Source organism: Gymnoscopelus braueri, assembly GCF_963280865.1.
Source record: "Gymnoscopelus braueri genome assembly, chromosome: 8".
In the NCBI taxonomy this organism is placed as follows: Eukaryota; Metazoa; Chordata; class Actinopteri; order Myctophiformes; family Myctophidae; genus Gymnoscopelus; species Gymnoscopelus braueri.
In genome coordinates, this window is record NC_137609.1 from 31,121,271 (window position 1) to 31,140,014 (window position 18,744).

General features: G+C 40.6%; 1 protein-coding gene across 1 annotated transcript; it reads right to left on the minus strand.

The window, feature by feature from the left end:
* Positions 1–461: 461 nt before the first annotated feature.
* ppp2cab (protein phosphatase 2 catalytic subunit alpha b) lies at positions 462–18,490 on the minus strand. The gene is made up of 7 exons (XM_080435277.1): positions 18,174–18,490; positions 6,159–6,368; positions 5,488–5,661; positions 4,181–4,270; positions 3,323–3,484; positions 2,576–2,694; positions 462–2,056 (listed from the first exon to the last, which is right to left on the minus strand). The coding sequence occupies exons 1-7, from the start codon at positions 18,273–18,275 to the stop codon at positions 1,984–1,986; spliced, it is 930 nt and encodes a 309-aa protein (XP_080291403.1). The 5' UTR covers positions 18,276–18,490; the 3' UTR covers positions 462–1,983.
* Positions 18,491–18,744: the final 254 nt, after the last annotated feature.

An 18,744-nucleotide genomic window follows, 5' to 3' on the forward strand; every position in this document is an offset into this window, starting at 1 on the left:
GCAGAGGCAGAACATATGAATGGCACATATTTAGTTTAATTGGTTGTGTATATATGTCTATATACTTGTTTATACACATTAAATTGCATAGCATTATACAAACTAGATTTGTTATTAATATAGAATCCAATTCCACCTTTAATGTATTCTACCACAAGATGGCGCTGTCTACACATTTTGGAGTTTGACCTAGAGAGGAATCTTCCATCAGATTCCTGATAAACCACCTAGTAAGCCTCTCAGAGATGTTCAAAGTTTCAAAAATCAATTAATCTAGATTTTGCCATCGCAAGTTAGGGGATGTCTTTCACGTAAACTGATATTACTGACAGCCTGTAAGATGGTCACAATCTTATTCAAAAATAAATCAAAATGAACCATGCCTGCAAGATAGACCAACTTTTGAGCCGTCTCATCCACACATCTTTATCTTCAGCATACTGAGTGAATGGAAACCAGGATCAAGGACAAACTTTCAACTTTATTATTCAAATGGTTGGTTAATACAGACTCTAGTTCAGGAGGAGCCAGTGAGTTTACATGCGTGAACATCCATTATCTCTGCTATTATACATAGCTGGCTGGCTAGTCTCACATAGCCTGACGATCCACGATCTCCATCAATTTAATATAGGGGCTAGAACATCGGCGAGAACGGCCGCAAATGGTTATTTTCGACTACAAGAAATAAGCAAACAATGCCCTGAAATGTATTATAGGGGTTCTGGATCTGTGTCCATCCATACGCTACGCCTACGGCTCAGTTTCAGATAAGGTTCTCAGAACCTAATTTGGGCCCTGCTCAGAAGTTGGTACGAACCCCCTGAGTTCTGGGAACCTCAGAAGCTATACTGCTGTACTCCCCCACTTCAGGGGTGGTTCTGGTTATAACGGAAATAAAAAAGAAACAAAGAATGTCACAGAATTTCACAGGTTATGGAAAGTTTCAGGTTATGGAAGGCTCTGGGTTACCCTTCGGAGTCAAAAAGAGCCATAATAAAGCTGCTTTGAAAACAAAAATCAAATATCGATTCTGCAATGCCGTTTGCTTTTAGTTTTTCTAAATCGTTTCCACCCAGTTCTTAGCGCATACATTGAATTTAGATGTCACCCAACGTGTCAGTAGGCGGAGATCTCCGATCGTCTGGCTACGCAACACTACGGGCTGGGTAACGCATATGAAAGGTTTTCCTGAAATGTTGTACTAGAGAAAAAATAACCACACATAAAAACAACTTAAACCTTGAACTTCAAAGGTTATATATCTGGGAAATTAAAAAGAAAATAAATCAAATCAAGATCAATAAAATGATAGAAAAACATTCCGTAGTGTGAAACATCTTCATCAACCTCTTGAACCATGAACCTTGAACTATTGAGGTGATTTTATACATTTCTTTAGATTTACAAAAGTGCAAACAAGTCATGTTTCAATATCTTACAAAAAGAATGAAGGGATCCACATAATAAAACCATGGCATGTGGGATTCACACAGCTGGGATTTGAAGGAGCAACATACGGTATCAATACTGCTTTCATCTTGTATCGCAGTCAGCCAAGCTAGAAAGGTACAGGATTGAAGAATTATCACGTCGCTGTTGTTGCAAAATAGTGGCGTTGATGAAAAGGGGTCGTCAGCATACAATATTGTAATGAATATGGCAAACAACTTTTTTTTTGGTCCATCCATAGACCCAGATACATATTTGTTTCTGAATGCGTTAATAGATCTTTGTGTGAATATACAATGTACACTGCTGCGTTATACTTAATTTATACACTGTCATACAACAAGGTATAAATCAGGCTTTAGGCCCCCCTCGCCCCATTCACTTCTCTGTTGAAGGTACTGTAGTTTCATATTATGCTGTTTATCTGTTGAAGATACTGTAGTAGTTTCATATCATGGCAATACTGGACCGAACTGAACTTGACTGAACTGAACTTGAACCTTGAACTGTACAGGGGTCAAAGGACCGGGTTTACAGGAAGTAGTCTGGGGTGCGACGAGTGACATGGGGCTCCCCTCTGCGTGGCGCGGGGTCAAACTGCAGGCTGTGAAGAAACAAATAGATTTTGTTCAACAAAATGTTTTCCTATCACTGGAATCATCTCTGCCAAGGTACACAGAAATAAAGGCAAAATACACCATCAAACCCAGACTGTTAATTTTATCTCCATATTTCAACTTATTCTTATTTATTTTGTCGTAAATGAATGAGCTACTTTGTCGGACAAGAGTGTCGAGAAAAAGTAGTGAAAATAGCCGAGCTACAACGCATCGCATTGCAAGGCGTTGTGAGATTGTACATCTGCTACTTTCACCTTTTCTGAAGTGGTTAATTCAGTATGTTGGTTTTATAAATATTTAACCAATGAAAAGTATTAACAAGAGCTTGCGACTAAATAATAATTACATTGGATCCATTGGAACACAGATTATTTTTTTTCCTATTTCCTAAAAAGTAACGGTTTTGGACGTACAAGGTTTCCACTATCATTATTTTATTTCCTGCTAACTATTTGGCCATTTTAAAAGGAGACAGTGGCCCAGGTTTATTTGGTCATACTTACAAGGAGTATTTAAGGGTGTCGTCTAGTTCCATGATAGCTGCCTGGTTCCCACAGCGGTAGCAGTAGTTTGGAGCGCTGAATATCGTCACTACATTTCTCTCATGACACCAGTTGTAACCCTGAGGGAAGCAGATGCATTATTAATCATGAGAAAAAGCTACTAATATAGTGCAAATCTAGTAGTACTAAAATACTAAAACATGGTATTGAATTTAGAAATAAGCCAAATGAAACTGTGCAACTAACTGAGTCATTCCTAAAAAGTGCCATACCAGTAGTGTGGTATGTTTAGTCCACTGACTACAAGTCATGGTATACATTTTACTGACCATTTTCCAAAGCATACAGTGCTTGATTTACAAGGAAGTCATTGCAATCCAATCATTTCAGTACAGTACAGTACAAAAATCAACTTGCATATACTTGAATCTTGCTTGAGATAAATAATCCAACATGCTTGAAATAGAAAATCCAACATGCTAAATTTCATTAATTCTTTGTCAGGCTGTTTCACAAACAAAATTCAAACTATATTTTCAAATGATCTTTAGGCAACATTGACTCACATAGCCTCATTCAGGTAAATTTGTTGCCGAACTTTGGGGAAAATGTAAACAAACGTACGATATATGGCCAAAGCTTGGAACAGATAGACCGCTATAGACTTTTAATCAATCAAAAATCTAATTTCCAATCTTGTACACAATCACAGACTGAGACACACACAAACATCCTTGAAACTATTACCTCCATGACCAGCTGGTGGGCGCGGGACACCAGCGTGAGGCGGTTGGCATGGTTGAAGGTCTCAGAGATGTCCTGGCCAAAGGTGTAGCCGGCACCACGAGGAGAGATGCCCCAACCGCCACGGTCATCTGGATCTGACCACAGCAAGTCACACATAGGACCCTATTGGCAGAGAGCCAAGGAGACAACATTTCAGGTGAACGGACTGGTACATACACATATTTATGACCGCCAATTTGGAGTTCTAGGCTTTCGATTATGGGTCAATTACAAGGACTCATTTGATCAATGATGACTTATACTCAGCAACATATGTTTCTGGTATTATATTTTGCATTATTGCCATTCATTTGAAGAATTTTTTTGTAAACTTCATCGTTTCTGACTGGCCTACTCAGGGCCATGCAAGGCGGGAACGATGCAAGTTGGCAATATTTAGGCGCATCTGCACAAACGCGATGCAAAGCTCGACCAGCCTGTCTAGCAGACGGGGTCGCCTTAGCCAATGAAGAAGCCAGTGCCCACACTCCTATAAACAACAATCTTTGGTCCGATCGAACTGCCACTCAGCATTGCACACCCCAGGGTCATATGGGACAGACACGCCAAGTTTTGTGAATTCATAGATCAATTGATGTTGACAATTATTCTTGCTGTGAAGCTCCTTCTAACATGGCCTCTGGAATAGGCGAACATTCTGCGAATATAACATATATATAACGATGCAACACACTGTGAGCGTGTAGATCGGTTATTTTCGGCAAAGAGATTTGGTATTGAAGGAAGAAAGGAAGGGACCAAGTATAGACCTCTGGGACATCCACGTTAACTAAGTATAGGGTTTAAGTGGTGAATTACCTCATGCGGAACTTCTTGCAGACGGTCCAGTGCCCTGATGTGATCCAACGTGTCTATGGATGGCGACAGGCCTCCGTGAAGACAGAAGATCTAACATGAGGAAGCAGAAGATTAGAGGTGTCACTTTCACATGCACTGCCTCAAAATGGATTTACAAGCAACTCTATACATCTATATTTCTCTCTCTCTCTCTCCTCGTCTCTTCTTGTATACTGGTGGTTCTCAAAGTATGGTCTACCGGCACCCCCAGGGGGTCCTTGAGGCGGTTCAAGAGGGTCCCCATCAAAATTGGTTACAGTAACGGGGCATCGAAATCAGGTTAACCACTTTGACCTAAATTATACTTTGAATATTCAAAAATAGCTGATCTACAAGCTCACAACACTGAGCTGTAATTTTCCAATAGCAATCATTGCTATAGTGTTCGTTTCAGAAACAGGGGTCTCCTCATCTATCCAGCTCTTTATCAAAGAGAAAATAGATGTCGGGATATCAATTTGACCCACTCAGGAGAGAGAACTCCACAAAGGCAATTTATCAGCTTAAAATTTATAGCGTTGCAGTACCCAATTCCGTTAACACTCATTTAGGCAAAAATATCACTCACAGACCCTTTAAGCCATGTGCAAGAAAGGCTGAAATCCAATTAAACAAAATCCCTGCTCCATGTCGAACCAACCCTGAAATAAATTCCTCTCCCTTCCAACCACATTTAAATCTAACATTCATCTCTGCTCTGCTCTCATGACAACCTCCTAATCCACCTCAAAGGCCCTCTATACCTGCTTTACTACAACTGAAGAGGGATTTCAAATAAATATCACGATTATTTCAAACTTTTGCCTTGATTACGATTAATGAGTGATTTAAAAAAAAGTTTGTGAAAATAGCCGATCTACAAGGTCACAACGGGTCACATCACAACGCGTTGTGAGCTTGTAGATTGGCTATTTTCGCAATTTTTGTAAGCCACCATTGTACAACAAAGTATAATAGTAGTTAATGGTTCATCGATTTAGCCGATCCCTCCCAAAAAACTGTTTGTTGATATACAAGAAATAAAAAGTATTAAAAAAACTGCTTCTCGATTAACCTACAGTATGAGCTAGATTAATAATACAAGCAATTTATACAGCACTTTTCTAAATAGTCACTTTACAAAACAAATGAAAACAACTTCATTCGAAAAAAGCTAGTTAAAAAACTAAGCAATTTGTTTTAAATGTAAAAAAGAAAAAGAAAATTTCCCAGCCCTATCGTAGATCTATAAAGTGAAACTCATGGATGTGAAAAGTGTGCCATCTCACCTGGGAGTCTACCAAGGCAGTGAGGGGGAGGTAGTCGAACAGGTCTGTGAAGTATTTCCATACGTTGGCATTGCCATATTTCCTTAGGCACTCGTCATAGAAGCCGTACACTTGTGTGATCTGTCTACTTTCATGGTTCCCTCGAAGGATTGTGATGCGCTCCCGGTACCGTACCTGAAAAGGAGGCATCCAGGGAAAGCAAAGAATTATTAAAAAGCAACCTTTTGTTTTTTTTATAATGTGCATGAGTCAGCCATACATATTGTAAGGAACAACAATGGAACATAATTATTCTCAACCTATCCGGAGGAATTGGTCACACTTGCTCTTACCAAAGAAATGTGCTTTACAACAGAATTGTCCTTTAATGTTAAGTACAGTATCAATGTACTTGAGAAATTCTGTTTCAAATGTTGTCTTCCATGAAACCTTGAACAGCAAAGCTGCGAGGAAACCTTTCCAGTTATCAGTAATACCCTTCAAATCTTTAAAATAGTTTCTCTAATGACTGCTTTATTCAGGCATCTGGTCTGTTTTGTCACGTTCTATCTTCCTTTATGACAGATTGAGAGCAAAAAAAGAGAAAAAAAAACGTAGGGAGCTCAGGTGGCACAGGGTTAAAGAAAATGAATAATAATAAAGCAATAATACAGCGTAGAGCATGTACGTACCTTAAGTGCTACTAGTAAAGAGACTGTTTCCACAGAGTAGTAGCCTCTGTCCACATAGTCCCCCATGAACAGATAGTTTGTGTCTGGTGACTTCCCACCGATCTTGAACAGCTCCATGAGGTCGTGGAACTGGCCGTGAACGTCCCCGCACACCGTCACTGGACATCTCACCTCCTGGACGTTTGATTCCTTGGTCAGAATCTCCTTAGCCTGGTGGTGAAGAAAAAAAGAATTGAGAAAAAAAGCATCATTTATCTTGCACAATATTACATGGGATATACTCCAGATAATAATGTGTTTCTTGACCAGTAGGACAGTCATTGACTTCATTCTTTAGCCTGGCTCCAGACCATAGACTCACTGAGTGGACTGCCTCGCTTCAGTCAGATAATCAAGCTACATATTCTTAGTTTAGTTCATGCTTACACAAAATGTTATTATTTGTCAGGAAATTAACTCAGTATGGAGGATTAATAAACAACTGATTAATAGAATCATCTTTCTGTAAGACATGGTTCATTATTCAAAATCACGATACGCATCGTATCATGGGTTGTAAGCAATAACCAGCCCTCCATCCCTCTAGCAGACTCTACATAGTGGTGATGGCTCCCCGGGCCTCCATCACCAACAGTCATCGCTCTCCCATTAAACAAGCCTCTGCTGTGTACATGCCATTTGCTGTAGGCTCCTCGCAATAGCTGGCAAGCTGGCACTGGACTCCCGTCTTCCTAGAATGAAGCAGTGTGCTTCTCCATAAACATGGTACCAAGAATAGCACAGCTTCCACTATAGTTGGAGGGAACACTCAAGCCGCTGTTGTTCGCTCATACAATGAACACAGAGCACAGAGCAACTTGCTCTGATGGGGGGGGATTCAGTCAAAAATAGAAGCAGTTGGGTTGTTTTTGTTCTCTCCTCTGGTACAAAAAGCTCTTAAATTGCATCAGTCGTACCGTTTTGGTCCACAGCCCTTACAAGTGCTAGTTTCTCCCGTCTCTCCGCTTTTTTCTCTCAACTTAGCCATTATGCCCCGTCATTGCTGACCCCTACAGTTGGTCATGTGGGAGGTTGTAGATGAGCACCTTTCTCCTTCGTAGGGCTGTCACGATTACAAATTTGAATTATTTTGGATTATGACGATTATGCGAAATAATAGCGATTATTTCAAATCATTGCGATTAGGCGATTACGATTGCGATGTGAAGACGTAACGCATGTGGACGAACAAAACACGCTATTCCTCCCAGTTCCTCTCCCCCTGCTTAACGGGCACCCAGCCAACCTGAGGGAGTCACCACAACAGTGACAGAGGTCGTCCTCCCCACCCGGCCAGCAGTAATGATTACTCTGTAAGACATTTTCAGAGTGCAGATATCTTCCCGTTCATTTGATGAGGCAGCATGTTTTCTCAGCTGTGCTCGTTTTCGATTACCAAGTCTCTCCTTATTCCATCAGCATTCTCTGAATAAGTGGAACATCCTATGCAATACACTTTAATTAATCAGCTGTGCAGCACTGCATGGATAGACAGCAGGTCAGTGACTAGACACAAGATAGAAGTAGAAATGGAACAGGGACAGCTTTAAAGTGTGTTGACATCAAATCTACAAGTTCACAATACATTGGATGTTGTGAGTTTGTAGATGGGCTCTTTTAACTAAGTACATGTACTCAAGTAAAATGTTTTTGTTTTGGTATTTGTACTTTACTTCAGTATTTCCAATACTTTTACTTCTACTCCACTGCATCTCAGAGGAAAATATTCTACTTTTACTCCACTACAATTATTTGAAAAACTTTAGTTAATAGTTACTTTGCAGATACATTATTATATTATAAAACATACATTAACCACTTTAGCCCTATTTTATACCTAGGCCATTTGAAAATAGCCGATCTACAACCTCACAACGCGTCGCATCGCGGCGCGTTGTGAGCTTGTAGATCGGCTATTTTCAAACATTTTAGTACTTTTACTTTTGGTACTTTAAGTATATTTTGATGGCAATACTTTTGTACTTTTACTCAAGTAACATTTTGAACACAGGCCTTTTACTTGTAACAGAGTATTTTTATACTGTGGTATTGGTACTTTTACTTAAGTACAATATCTGAGTACTTCTTCCACCACTGCTCACAATGCGTCTGTAAATCGGCTTTTAATAAATGTAGTATAAAATAGGGCTCAAGTGGTTTACTCAGAGTGTAAATATGGACACTCAAGAGTGTAAATATGGACATGTGTTGGATTAACACACCAAGTATTTTTGCAGTGTATGGCACAACAGCCTGTGGCACACACAGTAAAATCCTCAGTGTTCATTTAAAGCTATGGAACCAAATATGGACCCTTAACACCGAGGGGGTTGCTGTACAGTAAGAGGTCTGGGGTTAGCGGCTTAAGGAGCTTTAGACGGTACAAATCCTAAGAGATCTGCACTGAGATTGAACGACAAAGGAACCGTCTGACTGTCTGGCTGCGGCGGGGTCAAAGATAGAGAGACTGATAGAGGCCAGTCAGTGCTAACCTGTAGGATGATGAAGATCACAATCAGGCAGTGCTGACAATTGACAAGACAAACAAGTGTGTGTTTCATGTGTGTGTGTGTGTGTGTGTGTGTGTGTGTGTGTGTGTGTGTGTGTGTGTGTGTGTGTGTGTGTGTGTGTTTCATGTGTGTGTGTGTGTGTGTTAGCCATGGTTCACATGACGCTTGTATACAAACGTCATGGTGCCGAGTCCCCCTGGTCTAAAGTTGTGTTCGATTTTTTCACATTGCCATCTCTCACATAAACATAAACGTTCAGATTTCAAATATAAAGTGCTTACCACCGAGCCACGGATGTTACAAGGCGATGCGGACCGCGATGAGTACCCGTATCTCCCGTATTGTTCAATAAAAAGCATTTTAATCCCATCGCCGGCCATTTTCTCCAAATTGTCTCCGATACTTTCAACCATGCGACACTAATGGTTGGGAGGTGTATTGCACTCTGATACTGTACATTACAAAAGAAAAAAAAAAGAAAAAAGAAAATGGCCGGCGATGGGATTAAAATGCTTTTTATTGAACAATACGGGAGATACGGGTACTCATCGCGGTCCGCATCGCCTTGTAACATCCGTGGCTCGGTGGTAAGCACTTTAGATTTGAAATCTGAACGTTTATGTTTATGTGAGAGATGGCAATGTGAAAAAATCGAACACAACTTTAGACCAGGGGGACTCGGCACCATGACTGTCATGGTATGACAGTCATGTTTCAGGGCTATGTGTGTGTGTGTGTGTGTGTGTGTGTGTGTGTGTGTGTGTGTGTGTGTGTGTGTGTGTGTGTGTGTGTGTGTGTGTGTGTGTGTGTGTGTGTGTGTGTGTGTGTGTGTGTATATACGGCCAACATTAGTTTATACTTCTTCATATGACCGTGTTGCTCATCGTAGGAGGAAGTATAATGTAGGCCAGTGATTCTCAATGTTTTTCATTTCAAGGAGCCCCATTATGACATGCATTAGGCCACGGAAGACGGAACACATTTGATACTTTTTTTGTAATCTCTCGCACCCCGAGCTACACAGTGAAATACCTTTTTTTTCCCACAGTTTATTTAACACTGAGAGTGTACAAATAGTTGTTGGTTTAGAGTAGAGTGTTTGGGGGAGAAAAAAAGAATTATATTGATCCAAGCCGAAACACACTCAATTGATTGATCGTTGAAACAAATATTTTTGCACGAAAATGCACGTGGCCCACCCACCTGACTCAACACCGCAGCCAAGTGGTCAGATGGGTGGGCTACGAACGCTTTTTCAGATGTTCAAGTGGGCCAGGGCCCTGATCCAGAAAAGGCTGAGAACCACTGATGTAGGCTAAGTTGGGGAGAGAGAGGGAGAGGGAGAGAGAGACGAGGGGAGAGACAAGAACTGAAGTGCTGAAGACAGCCTGTCAACATGACAGCGGCAGATGGGACAGAGAGGGACAGTGTGACACAGCGAGTGTGTGACACAGAATGTCAGTGTTGCACACACACTCACACAGCACTGCTGCTGCTGACCTATATATCGCACACACTCCACGTGCCTCTACCACCATGTGACATCAGGCCTTTCAATGACTAGGCGGACTCTGAAGCCATTCAGTCGCTATAAGCAAAAGAGAATATTCTAGATGCGCGTGATCAAAATGGATCTGGGGGGGATTAATTTAGATCCCCCATTTATTCAAATGGCAATTCAGACTCAGAGAGGAGGAAACAATCATGCATGCAATGCAAGCAAAGTGTTGTAAATGGGACCGGTCAGTCAATCTGACTGACTGCAGCCACAGTGGAAAGTAAACCATTTACAGCATGTTTAAATACAAGGATGCATCCAGTGAATAAATATTTAACTACTCCGTGAACGCATTAACCTTGTGAATGTGTGACTGCAGGCTAAATGATCATATTTACACTGCGGATATTCTGCTAATGCCATACTCTGGGAATAATGATGAATTAGGTAGTACATTTTAATAAAACGATAGATTTTCATAAATAGCAAATAAATTGCTGATCTACAATCTACAGCACAAGCTCACAACTTGTCAAGATGCAACGCGATTTTAATGCTATTTTTTGCATGACACCGTTGTAGAACGAAGCATATAATTAAGCGATTAATCAGACTAATCAATTTAGTCGACAATAAAAAATCAATTACAATAAAAACAAAAGTGCTTGCCTTCTGGATTATTTGATTAATCTAAAAAAAAAATGTTAATAGAATAATCGCTGACAAGATAATCAATAGTTTAGATTGCAGCCCTAAAAGAAAGTGGGCACACATAATAATCCCAAGTCAAGGCAAAAACCTTGCTGATGATGTAGTAGGCTAATGAGTAATTCAGCCATTCAAAGAGTTAACAGGCCAGTGTATGAGACAGAGGTCAACCAGAGTGCTTTAACTGGAACAGGGCAGTCTTACTCGGACTACTTTTTTTTGTAGCCAACTCTGACTCTACTCAGAGGAGGTCAGGAATGATCCAGGACAACGGTTACGAAACTTCTTTTTGTTTGGGGACACAAATTCACTGAGGGCTAGTTCCCACCGCTTGCAGCCTCAGACTGATTTTGTGGGGTACTGTGTGTAGACTAAACACACAACAATGAGGGTTTGGACAACTAACGTGGCCTACTTTGACCAAAGTCAAGGTGATTTCTGCCGTTTCCTTTTAAAGGTAGTGTAAGTGATATTGTTTTGGTTAAAGGGATTGTAGGCGATTCAGAGATAAACAAAGAAAAAAACTCCAGCAGTTCGTTTCCCCGACCACCAGGGGGTGACGCAGGAAGGACTTCCATAGAGTTAAGGGGACTTCTAAACGGGCCATGCCGAATATAGGTTACTTTATTCGGATACAATTCGCGGAACTGCCCGCCCCTGCCGGTTCTCTGAATTTTTATTTTTAAATAGGCTCTTTCATGACAAATTGACCACATATATGAAGTTAAACAACTAAATTCTATCCAAACGCTATCTGAAAAGTAAATTATGTGCCTCAAAAACGAAGTTTGAGAGCGTTTTCAAACCGAAAGTAAAAAGTTCACACGGACACGGACGCGCACGGATGCGCACATGCGTGCGTTAATTTACGGCCCGACACAAACATAAACAGTAGGGAAATACGGATTTCAGAAAGAGGACTGTTTCAATGCAGGAAAACACCCCAGCATCATTATATAGTGGCTGATAGAGGGGAAAAAATGCAAAATATATATAGAGATATTTTTCAAATTTAGGCTTAATGTTGCCAACAATCCCTTTAAAGCTCCGTTTTGTTAGCAATCAATGCAATAGACAGTAGAATGTGTGTTTGTTCAGTAACAGGGGTCTCCCCGTCCATCCAGCTCTTTAAAAACAGAAAATACATTTCAGGTGAGTTGCCAATGTCATCCAATCAGAAGAAAGTACCCATTTATCAGCTTCAATTTTTTAGTTTTGCAGATGTAATTTTGTCTGCTCATTTGTTTGTGTCATCAGTTCCAATGTCACCTGATTATCCTGTGTATCCTGTATGGGTTCTCCCTGATTGGATCAAATTGGTATCCTAACCCGAAAATGTATTTTCTGTTTACAAAGAGCTGGAGAGACGAGGAGACGCTATACTGATTAATATCAGAATATAAGAGCTATTTAACACTTATTTTAACAAAAGTCAATTACTTACACCATCTTTAAGTCTACCTTATGTTGTAGGCAACACAACACAGAAGCTAAACTAAAAGTGAACTTGAGTAACCTCCAGTCCAAACTCCAAACCTCCAGTTTGTCATGATTCAGCTGAACTCATTACAGTATGTGACCCGAGGACGGTGTCTTCCTTCTTTTATGTTTTGATTACTATTGATTGAAATTTTTATTAGGCAAAAGAATGTAAAACAACAGTTACATTTATAATGCTTTTGTCTAAAAGGTCCGGCCAAAAAAGTCCTTGCGGACTTGTTTCCGTTGGGGTCCTTGAATTAATTTCATAGACATATATAGTAGCAACCAAACAGTTCAAAAATCAACATGAAAATACAGAAAATACAGAAAAAATACCACTATGTACAAAAAAAAGAAGCATGAAACCACATAAAATAAAAAATAAATGTACAAAAAAGGGGGGGGGGGAGCATGGAAAAATAAAAATTATATACAAAAAAAGCATGAGGAAATACAAAATATGTACAAAAAAGAGGAGGGGGGGGTCGTCTGTCTACAGGGAAACGGGTACTAGCTCCTCTTTCGGCCTCCAGAAAGATGAGTTTTTAGGGCTGTTTTGAATGAGCCCAGCGAACTGCATTTTTTGAGGGATGGGGTTAGACTATTCCATTTCTTGGTGGCTGTGCTATAGAAGGAGAATTTGCCCATGTTTGTTTTATGGGTGGGTGGTACCAGATTGTTGTTTACGCTCCCTCTAGTTTCGTGGCTGTGGGTGTCACTAACTTTTTCGAGGTATTTATAGGTGTTTAGTGACTCAGAACCTGGCCTTGGATCTATGCAACCTTACCCTGCCTGCATTGTATGAGCAAACACAGTAAATGACATCAGGTTGCAGTGTCTTTATGTAACCACACCTGAATGCTTAACTATTAATATCATAACTTGGGATATGGCCCTCAGCGTTGACCTTAGTCTCACCTGTGTAAATGACATCATATAGAGCATTGGTACCCCTCGGACCCCCGAATGGGAAACAGCAATATAGATCATACCATACAGTAGCAATGCTGTTGAAATAGTGAGTGACTAGTAACTCGTCCATGTGAATGAACTGTAATGGAGCCAGCTAATTAATATGGCTGTTAAGCAGCATCTTCTAGAATGGGACAGAGATCAGGGATTACATTTAGGCGAGGCGTCTACCCTGAATAATTAATTACTTATCCTTTTCTTTAGCTCTTACCTCTTTGACAACTGTTTGGCTACAGAAACTGGGCAGAAGAACCAATGCAAGCTGCCAATTTTTAGCATCAAGATTATTTTTTCCGAGAAATGGTGCCTTAATCTTGGATTTGGTTATAATCCCAAATTTGGCTGCTAAATCCTAAAACCTCCTTTGTACGCACTACGCACGGTACCACATCTCTTGTTGCAGCACAGATCCCAGTCCAGCTGTGAATAGAAGGCTGACGGCACAGGTTTAAGCAAGTGCCTCCTGCCTTGCCCACCACCAACCAGCCACACCTTCCCTAGGCATGCCTCAGCCTCTGCTGGGAAAAGCTTAGATTACGGGACGTCAGACACGCAATCAACAAACCGTTTAGTCAGGGGCAGGGCATCGAGAAGTCAAGTCAGCAGTTTCACCAGCTCCAACAACAACATAATCCTATTGAAATGTTTTAAAAGGTCAAACGTTCCCTCGCAAACTGAGCAAACCCAAGCGTGATTACGTAGGTTCAAACAATTGCCATCATGACAAAACTCTTGAAAAAGCAAGGTTGGGGTAGTTAACATGTCTGTGGTTTCTCTACACATCAACATTATAGGCCCATTAAATTCCATTTGAGATGACCAAAGGTCATCTTCTTCTTGGAGACAACTGGAGGCTGTTTTAAGTTTGACCGCAAACATTACATCATATGATAAACCATGACACACCGCTTGAGTTTACTATGGTCAATATGTCAACATCTCCTAAACCACGAGCGGTTATCAAGCTGGAAAACCTTGAAAAGTGAGCAGTCAGATGTGAGTTAATGCTTAGCTGTGCATGGTCAGGTAGTTTACTTTAATGGTTCTGTTGTTTTGCAATGCTACGTGTAACACTTACCCAATGTACTGTACTTACAGTAGTTGACTGGGATTCTACAGCCAGGGTCTTATACTTGGTCCCCTCTTTTTTTCTCCTCTACACCAAAAACAGCCCATCTAGTCTACAACGACTTTTTACAACTATTACATTTATTTCCTATCCTGATTACCAACTTTAGTCTTCTTAACTCAGGCAACATAACTTGGACTACAACAACCACATCTTTAGATGATGTCATAGACAATTAATTATTTTTAGAAAAAGGCTAATGTAACAGTTTTTTCTTTCCTCTAGCAGGATGAACTTCATTTCATTTCAACACAGGTTGTCACTGAGATCCAGTAGAAACAAATATATTCACTATCAAAGACATGTGCATCTTTGAACATGATTCAGCAACTCATGCATGTGATAAGCATCAAACAAAAGTTAAATTTGCCTTACGTTACACAGTCAGATGATGGGTGTGGCACTGAGTTTCATAGTTTCTGATCACCTACAGTAAAGTACCCAGGGACTGCAGATGGAAATGAGCTGGTAGCTAAATCTGGTACAAATCAAGTAAAAAGCGTGTCATCATCTGCTCCAACAAGTTCGTACCACTGGGCATGACTTGGCTGCAAGGCAGCCGTCAACTCAATATATTATTCAACCTCCTCTGAGGAAAATGCTGGAATGTGGAAATGAAAAGGCCAGGCAGGGGATTACACAGCACATCCCAACCCCTCCACAGCCCCATACATTCCAAAATGAGAGCTCTCTCCATCACTCCATTATGAGTCAGTCTGAGCAACGCTAACCTCAGTAACAATGCTCAGATCCTGCCTTCAAAACAAACAATGGGCTTGTTGGTGAACTGTGATGCAATTTTAAATCAAACACACACATGTCCTTGGCTATTTTTAATCAGGAGCTGCTGGTTGGTGCAGAGGTGTATTGTATTCCACTGACTGAATACATTAGCCAAACACACAAAAGGTGGGGGGCTAAGAGCAGTACTGTATTTTGGGTGTGCTCATGTGAGATCCAACACCAAAAGGTGTGTGAACGATTATTATATGTCATTCTCTGCTCTACTCAACAGCGGTGGTGGCGAGTGAGGGAGAACACAGGATAGACCGGGTGGGAGAGAGAGAGAGAGAGATAGAAAGAGAGAGAGAGACAGGGACAGAGAGAGAATCAATATAGTATGTGTGACAGCAGTTGTCAACCGAAGTGGACCCGAGCTGACAACAGGAGCACATGGCACGAGCACCATGCCACTGAAAATAGGTATCTGGCAGCATCCACACAGCAACAATGTCTACAGTATGATCAGTTCAGACTGGCAGCCCAAATCTAGATTTTAGCCTATATAGATTGGAATCAGTTTGGTTTTGTAGAGTCTGAACAGAAAAACGGATTTTTGCTTATCACAACATTCCTAGGTGGTTTGAAATGTGATCCAAATCTGATTTCTAAAGATGTCTCAGTCTCTGGACACTCTGGACACTAAAGCCTGATTTATACTTTGTCGTTAAGACCTTGTCTTACGAGTAAATAAGTTAAGCATTACTCAAGCCTATGTGATTATGAGACAAGGTTGCCTCATACCAACAGCTCCCTCCCTACACAAATGTAAAGATGACTTTCCTTCTTCAAGAACCAATAATCAAGAGGGGTCAATCCATGGTTGAAGAAATCTGGGAGGAGGAGAATGGACGTAAAACTTTGGGGTCGGACTATCAGTCTAGGAAATGCTGGGATAAACAAACCGCTGGAGAATTGGCCTCCGGTCCTATAACCTTGAGCCAACTGCACTCCATAGATGGTTTGGGAGCTACTTGTACAACCCTTTTAGTGCTGAGAGGGAAAGGCTGCACTCATACGTGTGAAAATCAAATGATTAGCATGCAGTAATGACCAACTCAACTACCGGTACTAGACTTTTCAAATCAGTCTGCACTTTGAAATGCATTAAAACACAATGATAATGTTACCTTGACAAAGAACGTAAACGGGAAAATGTGTAATATTTTAGAAATCAATACAATACCATCAGGTAGCTCAACTGAAATCAAAGTGCCTGGTGTTCCAATACTGGTGCACCACACTCAAATAGAACAGGCTTATAGGCTACTTTTGCTTGTTGCCATCACATAATACATGACACTAGACTAGATGCATCACCACTGATATTTAAGCCTACATGCATTCATTCCGAGCTCAAGTTCAGTAGCCTGTGTAAGGGACAGCTAGGTGTCTTTAGGAGAGGCTGGGTTTCCAGTAATCTTGATGTTATTTATGTCTGACGCTTTCCATTTGCAATCAGCGTAGCAGGACAGAAAGAGCCTTGTCTTTTACTTGTGTGGTCATCATTGGTTGGTGGCCGAGGCATAGAGGAATGAGGAAGGACAAAAACAGGGAAATCATAACCTTTTATCACATTGATTTAAATTTGTTAAGCACCCACAACATTATGTATTACTCTAAGATTCACTTAGATACCCCCCAATTGTGTATGCAATAGAATAGACCAGTGGTTCTCAACCTTTTCAGGCCGTGACCCCCCAAAATAATCATATTTGACCTGGGGACCCGCCATTTTGTTTGTTTGTTCCACAGATAAATATTGTGAAAATAGCCGATCTACAAGCTCACAACACCTCGCGTTGCGAGGCATTGTGAGCTTGTAGATCGTCTATTTTCACAATGTTTGCCTCTTTCTTATATAACTTGACAATTTGGCCAATGTTTTGTAGTATAGTTTGTTGATTACTTTTGATGCAGTAATGATCTTAGGTATTAAAAAGGTCTTAAAAGTATTTATTTAACTGTAATTTCTGGGACTCCAACCTAAGACATTTTTAGACATGTAGTTTTGAATTGTCTGAATGTCTGTAGTCTCTCAGTGAAACTCTGATCAAAATAGTAAATTATTGTACCTTCTTCTCTCTCTCTCTCTCTCTCTCTCTCTAGTTGTATTCACTTGAAGATCAACTATAAATCATTTAGCTGCGGAGTGGGGGGGCACTGCAACCCCCTCAAGGACTCCACGCTGAGAACCCCTGACTTACAATGTTGTCTTTTAATGTCAACGATGAATGAGATGTTACAGGTCAGCATGAAGCGCTCATAAAACGTGGAATGTGGGTGGCTTGGATTAGTATTAGTAGCCTACAGTGGTGTTAAGTAACTAAGTACATTTACTCAAGTACTGTAGGCTACTTAAGTACAGTTTTTAGGTATTTTTACTTTAATTAAGTATTTCCAATTTTCAGTACTTTTACTTCTACTCCACACCTCAAAAGGCAAATATTGTACTTTTACTCCACTACAATTATTTGAAAACTTCATTCAGATTTAGGCCATTTGAAAATAGTATATAATAATATATTTCTACTTTGCAGTATTGATACTTTTACTTAAGTAAAAAAATTTGAGTACTTTATCCACCACTGGTAGCCACTATAGCCTACAGCTCTGTAACTATAACTGTCTTTACTTCACATAGCAAGTTGCATCATTTGAATATTACCAGTTAACTATTTCCAGGAAATCGTTACACAAAACATGTTGCTTCAAGAAGACGAACATGGTCAGAGAGAAACTATGAAATGTAACGTTACACTACAGACGCCATTTTAAGAATGTCTGGAAGGCTGGAGAAAGAGAGAGAGAAGACTCAGGGCAGGGAGACATCATAAGAAGACACATTTTGACATAACTTGATCATCTTGACGATAATAATGGAACAATAAACTCACCTTCTCACAGAGGGTTTTGACCTGGTTCTCTGACAACTGCTTGCATTCGTTCAGTTGTTCGATCCACACGTCGATCTCTTTCGTGAACAGTTTCTCGTCCATTTCTGTAGTGTGTGTGTGTGTGTTTATGATATTCGGATTGCTGCTTATTAGTTCAGCCGCACACACTCAAGTGTGGACTCGTACACTCGAATCGATTAATCGAATATCGTCGTATTTTACCCGTATGAATGTATGTATAATCGTATGAATGTCCCCCAACAACACGTCTATCTCTCTCTACTAACAGACACGCGTGCTCTCCACCTGCCAGATCAGATTGGACTAAACTGTATGAAACTGTGAGGATGCGGGGGGGGGGGGTTGGGGGACAAGACGTCAGTGTCACCCGCCCCTGTGACGTCACCTGGACCTCCCCGCCCCTCACTGTCCCACCCACCGAGGCAGAGAACCGCCCGGCGCATAGGGTATGTTGTTGTCTTGCAGAGGTGGGAAAAAATATTCAAAATTTGTAATGAAGTTAAAGTATCATTACTGCATTGGACCTCACTTTGAGAACCATTGTCAAAAA

Coding starts and splice junctions, on each gene's coding strand:
- ppp2cab (XM_080435277.1), bottom strand. CDS start 18,275: ATGGACGAGAAACTGTTCACGAAAGAGATCGACGTGTGGATCGAACAA. Junction 6,369..18,173: donor TCAAAACCCTCTGTGAGAAG/GTGAGTTTATTG, acceptor CTTCACCACCAG/GCTAAGGAGATTCTGACCAA. Junction 4,271..5,487: donor CTGCCTTGGTAGACTCCCAG/GTGAGATGGCAC, acceptor TCCTCATGTTAG/ATCTTCTGTCTTCACGGAGG.